Here is a 7,633-nt window from a genome sequence, read left to right on the forward strand (position 1 = left end):
ATACATACATGGATGAAAGGGGTATGAATGGCTACAGTAAGGGTGCAGGTGGCTGGGACCAGGTAGAAGACCACTTTGGCATGGACTAGATGGGTTGAAGGTCCTGTTTCTGTGTTGTAATGCTCTACCGCTCTGTGACTCTACGAGGCACTGGCAACTGTGACTAGCAGGGTGCATGATGTGGTGGGCATGGATCAGATGGGTAATACAACCTAATTCCATGCTGCTTCTATTTTTCTCTCTATGATTCTGATTCTAATTCGCAAACTACAATTTACTTCACTGCTAAAATAATATCACGGCAAACTGCAGTAAGGTAAGATTATTTGACATGTCTAAACCAGTAACTATTTCCAAAATGAAGTGAAATTTTAGAATTCACTTAGAAATTCCAATGTTTATTTTTGCAAGTTACAGAGAAAACAAATAAATATATCCTAGTACAATAAAACAAAAATGCTTAAAATACTCAGGCAGCATCTGTGGAAACGGTTAATGCTTCAGGCCCAGGCACTTTCAACTTCTAGTTATTTTACTTTCTCCGCAGATGCTTTCCGACCTGCTACGTGCTTCCAATGATTTTTGCTTTTACTGCAGATTTCTAGAATCTGCAGTTAATTTTTGATTGTCAGTACATCCTGTGAACTTACTGTACATAAGTTGATTGTCATGTTTCTTTCATTAAACAGTGACTGCATTTATCTAAAGAGACCATCTGGCCTCCTTGAGAAAAAAATAAATGATTGAAATGAATCTGAATGGTTGTCAAGTTCTCATACTGCTTACTAACCGGCAGCTTCAATGTAAATGTTTCTCCCAACAGTTGTCATTTCAAGTTTACTGCCCTCCCACAGAGGTAACAAACTGCATTTGACGCTATCAGAAATATATTTTGAATAAGACATTGACAGCTTTATATTTTTTTAGATTCTAACTCCGAATGTAATTGCACAGATTATTTAAGTGTGTGTGTGTTGTACTTGACTGGTTAATATGCCGAAATTTTAGATGTCCATTCTGCAAGCTTTTTTTTTGAACTGCTCATGGAACAGCGTAGGCAGGGTGCATGGAACACGCTGTTCTTTCATGCTAAATGTATCCAGTGCACGTTTCCACTAGATGTCGCGCCACTGCAAGTCTGCGTAACTTGATTTTCTTTGCAAAGGGCGAGCACCTTATGCAGTTCGATTTTAAACTCTTTCAATAATTGTATTTCTCATTTGCAGCGAATTTACGTTGGAGTCGTCCACTTTGCATCTGTAATTAGTTTCTTGTTTTTCTTCTGTCTACATGATTAATAACTTCCCTTTGAGTTCGGTGCAGTTTTCCCTTGAAGCTGTTCCTGTTGTAAATCAGTGATTGACATTCAGCCCTTAACCACGGTCCCCGATTCCGCCCATATTGCAGAGCTACAATCTGATTCCGCCTAATCGCAAAGGGGCCTTTTCTCATGAAAAAAAATACCCCTTTCGGTGATCCAAGATGAATAAATGCGTTAATGCAAATTTATGAACATTGCAGACATAAAGAGAAGCCGATAACACAGTCTTTAAGCACGTATTCTCCATACATTTGGGAAATAATAAGGGTGCATGCTTTCGCGCCAAATCGCGGGCTCCTCCTTATGTAAATGAGAGGGGCTGGCACCGGGGATTTTTTTTCCCCGAGTCCTTCCAATTTTTTTCACATAATAATATCCAGCACTGCATCGAAGTTGCGCTGACAGACTTCACTGTCAGCTCCGAGGGAATGATCAGAATCTAATGCGGGGCTTCTGACTCCTGGATCTGTTCAGATACGTACACTACATTTTAAGATATCGTGGAGTGTTGTCCTTTTGCAAGAAAAAGCGCAGTGAAAGGTGAGGCTGCTTTCTTTCCTCAAGTGCGATACAGAGGACTTTACGTTTTCTCGTGTGTGTGTGTGTGTGTGTTTTAGTAGAATCTGGCAGAGGTCCCCACGTTCATTAGATAATACAATGTAGGGCAGAACATTTCATACAGTACTATCATGCTCACCCTGGTTGAATTAAGACTTCTGATTGAAATCAGCTTGGGCTTTAAACCCTGGAATTGGTCGAACTTTCGATCGGAATGCATTTGCAAGGATGACAATTTAATCTTACCAATACTCCGATAGATAAGTGTTTTAGCGGTGCCCTCGATAAGACGGGGATCCCACCTCCGGAGCACAACATTCCTACTAGCACTGGCAGATCCTTTTGTTAAATGATTAAAGTCGACTCTTAGGGGTTGAATTCGGAGCACTAATCAGCTCGCGGGAGTGCCCAATTTGTCACGCGAAATTGCACCTTTGTTTTCCAGAGAGACACACAAAAATATTTCCCTTTTTTTGAGACATCTGAGAAACATTTGCAAGACTCAATGGTGGTCTGTTCCCTGATAGTGTCTTCACCTTCCACTCACGGTTCTGTAACATTGTCTGGCGTCGAGAACCTGCTCAGATGTGTCCCTGTATATGTTGCTGAAGGATCTGTTTGGGGGGGGGGGGCGGGTGTTACTTGAATTTTGCTGTGGCGTGCGTGTTACTGACAGAAATTTTAAATTTCATTTTCTCTTCCCACCTACCTCCCTCTTTCCTCATTATCCCAGATTGTTTGCAACAAAAGATGCCTGGAATCATGTCATCCAGCAGCACATCGTCGTCCACCTCCGGCTCTCCCCCTTCCTCCTCCACCACCATCACCTCCTCCTTAGCTTCCTGGTCCTCTGCTTGCTGCTGCAGCCGCTCCGCCTTCTGCAAGAACTACGACCTGGAGTATGACTCCTACCAGCCTTACTTCTACCCAGATGACTACGGCCCCGAGGCGGACTTCTATCCGCCCAGCGAGGATATCTGGAAGAAGTTCGAGCTGCTGCCCACGCCCCCGCTCTCCCCCAGCAGGGCTGGCTGGTGCGGGGCCGCGGCTCTCGGGGACGAGGACTGGGTGTCCGAGTTGCTGCTGCTGCAGGAGGATGGAGTGGGCGAGGACGGGCAGCTGGCCTCGGAGCCCGGAGGCAGCCGCTGCTGCGGCGACGGGATTGCCGCCAGGGGCGGAGGGATTGCGGCGGGAGGAGGAGGCGGCGGCGGCGGCGGAGGGGGAGGCTGCGGCGGCAAGAGCCTCCTGAACGCCATCGTGCTGCAGGACTGCATGTGGAGCGGCTTCTCGGACAGGGAGAAGCTGGAGAAGGTGGTCAGTGAGCGGCTGTCCGCGGCTCAGCAGGGCAAGGCTGCTGGCCCGGGAGCTGGTGCGATGGGCACCCTGGCTGTCGCTGCAGGCGGGGCTTCCGCGGACGCAGCCGGCACCAGCAGCAGATGTATCGCCCTGGGTGCCCAGGGCTCCGGCGGTAGGCACTCCGGCATCGGCGAGCTCCAGCACCCCGCATCGCAGTGCGTAGACCCAGCTGTGGTGTTCCCCTTCCCGCTAAACCGAGGCGAGGCGTCCCGGGGAGGAGCGGTGACTAACCCCGCTTCTAATCCGCTCGCCAGTTCCGGGAACGAGACCCCCAGCGATTCCGGTGAGTCTGCTCAACCCGGGAGGGTGGAAAGATGCAAACTCGCTCTTGGGAGGATGACTAATTGTTTTATCTTGCAGTAATTCTCTCCATGTTTTTGTATGTTCAACTGTGGAGGTGCCAAGGGGGTGGGGGGGGGGGCTGGAAAGCTTGTTGGCGCGCTGACGGAAATTATTCGTAACCGTCTTTATTGACAGCCATCAAGCGCCCAGTTTGCAGAAAGATCATGAACCTGCAAGTGTTAAAACTCCCATTTGGATCTTTTCCCGATCCTGTAATACCTTGCGTCGACACAGGTGCTGGCAGACCTCTCCTGTACTTGTAACAAAAAAGGCTTTCCCACTTAAAATAAGGTGCCAGTCCCCTCCTGGGATTAACCTCCTACATCCCCCACACACTGTTATTGGCTCGTTTTGTCAGCTGGTGACTCTTTCCCTTTTGGCGGGGTTGGGAGGGGGGTTGGTCCGCATAGAATCCAGCAGCATTACCAGATGACAAAGGCTTTAATCCACCACCGCAAATAAATGGCAGAAATGCTAATGAGTTCGGATGCAGTAAGTGGTGCCGCTGGTTTCAGCTGCCACCTTCTTGTGTTAATTTCATCAGCCTCCCTGAATGGCGGTTTTCCTCAAAAGTGCTGCAGAGCCAACACTTGAAGCAGTTTTGAATTACCAGACAAATTAAGTCTAATTGCTGTCTAAAATTGACACGAGTGCTCCAGTAGGCGGCAGCATTCTTCAGTTATCCTTAGTTGGAGAAAAAATGTTTACTGTCGTTGAAAATGCAACGATTTGTCTCAGAGATTTCGTTCCACAGTTGCTTTTTGTGTGTGTGGGGAGGGAGGAACAGAACACTACGTTTGTGTTTTTGTCCAAGAGACTACTTTGAACGCGAAATGTACAAGAAACCTGGATGGTGATAGTTTCAGTACCTGAGTACCTTTGTAATGAAGCAGCCCCATTAATCAAGTGTAATCTCAGAAGACCATGGGGAATGAAGTTCTTGGGATTCCACAGCAGAGCTTTGAAATCCTGAAATCTATAAACATGCAATTAGCAAATTTAACCCTCAAGAGTTTTACAGAATCCAAGGATTTAGCATTTCAGAGAAGTGGAGGAAGGGGGAAGGTAACACATCCAGTAGCTCGCCCACCGCGGTGTGTTGTATTTTTACAAGAATATGCATAGTTATTTTCTTTTCTACCTTCCAGTCATTAATTTACATAATACATTGGCAACACTGTGGTTTGAGTAGGGAGACTGAAGGAAGGACAGTGATGCTGAGGGTGTGTTTCTGTTAACTGGCATATATTCCTCATTCGGGGTTCAACCAGAAAAAAACCAGAATAGCATTTTCCAAACCCAAAGGTCCACCTAATTCAATTAAGGTAAACCAGCAAGTGGGTAGTGTAACCAGAAAATGAGTTGGATGGCTTTGAGCTTCAAGGCCAGATGGCCGTGACTCAGGGAGACTGCATGCGGTCTGTTTGGATAATTAATTATTTATTCAGGTAAACTTTAATATATTGAATGTTAGGAATGATTTCAGGCTCTGGTCATTTTGATTTATTTCAATAGTTTTCCTAGTTGACGTAGTTGGTCCACACTACAGATGAAAGAAAAATCAATGGATCTGCTTTACTTTAGACTTGAAATTTATGATCTAATTATAATGTATATTTTAAAACAAGCAGTCTGTTATGATAACAGTGAGCATTACAGTAACCACATCTGCTAACTTTGTGTAAACTGGTTTGTAAACTCCTTCCCAACAGCTATTTGCCAAATAATTGGGTTTCACAGTTGATAAAGCAGCTCTACAAGGTAGCCTCTCATTCACAAGGCATATCTCTTCGCAGGATCAGAATGGAATACAAGTCAATTATGATAAAACTGTTAATATTATGGGTATGATTTTTATTGAACCCATATTACTTTGTGTTTTGTTCCATCACATAATTCGGTCCATGGTTTAAACAATCTAAACAGAATCAAAGAAATGGTTAACTGAGGTCAAAATTGACCTTTTTAAAACCTCAAGTTTTGTACATTGATAGGAATTGTTTCTAAATACAGTGGCATTATTTGGGATGATGGGGGTACAGTGGTCTTATTAATAAATGCCATATTTTCTTCTGCTCCAGCTTAATGTTTACACCTTTGTCTTTGGAAAAAATCCTTTATGATGAAGTGTTCCATATTTTTAGGTGTGGGTGTGATTATGCTGATTTTTCCATGTGGAACTGCCTGTAGAGAAACACTTCCTGTGTGGATAGAAGCCACACTGCCTAACTCATCAGCTGGACAGAGAAATAAAAACATTCTTAACCACCAACACCACCGTTACAAGAAAAAGCTTGTAGCGTTTAGAATATGCCAACAGTTGATGGCTTTGTCCTAATTACATTGGCATACTGTGCCTTTTTAATTAAGGGAGACTTGAGTTTTAGTGTTTTGTTTAATCCAGCTGAGTGTTGAGCTTTGTTACACCTTTTGGTGCATTTTTTTTTAAACTTATTCTACTTTCAAACATTTACAGAGGAGGAAGAAGATGAGGAGGAGGAGGAAGAAGATGAGGAGGAGGAAGAAGAGGAGGAGGAAGAAGAGGAAGAAATTGATGTGGTGACTGTTGAAAAGCGCCGGTCATCCTCTAGCAAGCACGTGACCACCCTTACTGTGACTGTACGTTCCCACAACTCTGGCTGTGGGTCACCGAAGAGCCACAGTGCCTCCCTGCTCAAAAGGTGTGCCCCAATACATCAGCAGCACAACTATGCCGCACCTTCGCCCTACGCAGAGTTCGATGAGATGCCGCCTCTGAAGAAGTTGAAAAGTGAGACCCTGCGCCTTGCCAAGCAGGTGGCCTCCTCCAGACCCAAGAGCGTGAGCCCCCGCGGATCCGACTCGGAAGACAACGAGCGGCGACGCACTCACAACATCTTGGAACGCCAGCGACGGAATGACCTGCGCTCCAGCTTCCTCACTTTACGGGACCAAATACCTGAGCTGGTGAAAAACGATAAAGCAGCAAAAGTCATCATTCTGAAAAAGGCCACAGATTACGTGCGGGCTCTCCAGTCAGAAGAGCAGAAACTGTTGTCGGAGAAAGAGAAACTGAAAGCCAAGCAGCAAGTGCTGGTAAAAAGACTGGAAGAAATAAGGACTCGCTAGGCTAGAGGCTGCCCAAACTGGTTGAATGCCACTTTTGCACAATTTAGACGTCAAGAATGTTTCAGAAGTTCTTTTTCTGGGTTTTCAATCCAGCTGCATTTAAACATGGACAAAATACTTCTAAAGCCTTAGAGGTACATGTATGTGTGAATGGAGATCACATTTCAGAGGGCACACTGGTAGCCTATTTCAAAACCTATGTAAATACTAGTTTAACAATCGCCTTTTTCATGTGATGGTCTGGGTTAAGAGAAAAACTAGCCACAGCCTATGCTGCCGTTTTTTTGGACTGGAATTTTATACAGAATAATACCTCAGCGTTTGAGGAGCATGAATTTTTCCTATAAAGACTTCTTGTTAATCCTTGTTATGTACTGTACTAATTCTTACACTGCCTGTATCCTTAGTGTGATGCTGATACATGACTACATTTGATACCTATATTTTCGTATGAAAATGAGTTGTGAAAGGTTTGAGTAGATATTACTTTATCACTTTTGACTAAAATTTCTTTTGTACAGAAATTACTATATATGCCTTTTACCTAGCCTCTCTGTTTGTGTTGCTGTTGGGTTCCTAGAACTGGGTAATCGGCTGAGTTATGTGTTTTTTCATTATGTACATATAGTGCTGCAACTTATAGCACTTTTGAAATACCTCAAGTTTATGAAAATAAATCCTATGAAACTAACTGCCTCTTTGTTATACCTCTTGTCTCGGGACTAATCAAGGATGGCTGAAAGCATTGCAAGGAAATGAAGTCTACGAAATACATTTTGGCAAGCAGGTTTATCGTCCAAAACTGTCTAAAATAAGTTCTAGTTTGAACAAAGCACAAAAGTTGTTTCAGGAGTTTCACTGGCAGAAAAGTAAATAGTCAATTATTGCAGAGGGGGAGGGGTAAGTACGTACAGTATTGTGGCACATATAGCTAGGGTGCCTAAGACA

General features: G+C 44.4%; 1 protein-coding gene across 1 annotated transcript; it reads left to right on the forward strand.

Moving 5' to 3' along the window:
• The first annotated feature begins 1,669 nt into the window (after window positions 1-1,669).
• Window positions 1,670-7,376, forward strand: mycn (MYCN proto-oncogene, bHLH transcription factor). The gene is made up of 3 exons (XM_073056943.1): window positions 1,670-1,861; window positions 2,613-3,518; window positions 6,054-7,376. The coding sequence occupies exons 2-3, from the start codon at window positions 2,630-2,632 to the stop codon at window positions 6,683-6,685; spliced, it is 1,521 nt and encodes a 506-aa protein (XP_072913044.1). The 5' UTR covers window positions 1,670-1,861; window positions 2,613-2,629; the 3' UTR covers window positions 6,686-7,376.
• The last annotated feature ends 257 nt before the right edge of the window (window positions 7,377-7,633 follow it).

Source organism: Hemitrygon akajei, chromosome 9 (assembly GCF_048418815.1).
Source record: "Hemitrygon akajei chromosome 9, sHemAka1.3, whole genome shotgun sequence".
Classification (NCBI taxonomy): Eukaryota; Metazoa; Chordata; class Chondrichthyes; order Myliobatiformes; family Dasyatidae; genus Hemitrygon; species Hemitrygon akajei.

Excerpts from the sequence above, each read along its gene's own strand:
- mycn (XM_073056943.1), top strand. The coding sequence starts at position 2,630 with ATGCCTGGAATCATGTCATCCAGCAGCACATCGTCGTCCACCTCCGGC. Across the intron at positions 3,519-6,053 it reads CGAGACCCCCAGCGATTCCG|AGGAGGAAGAAGATGAGGAG; the intron begins GTGAGTCTGCTC and ends AAACATTTACAG.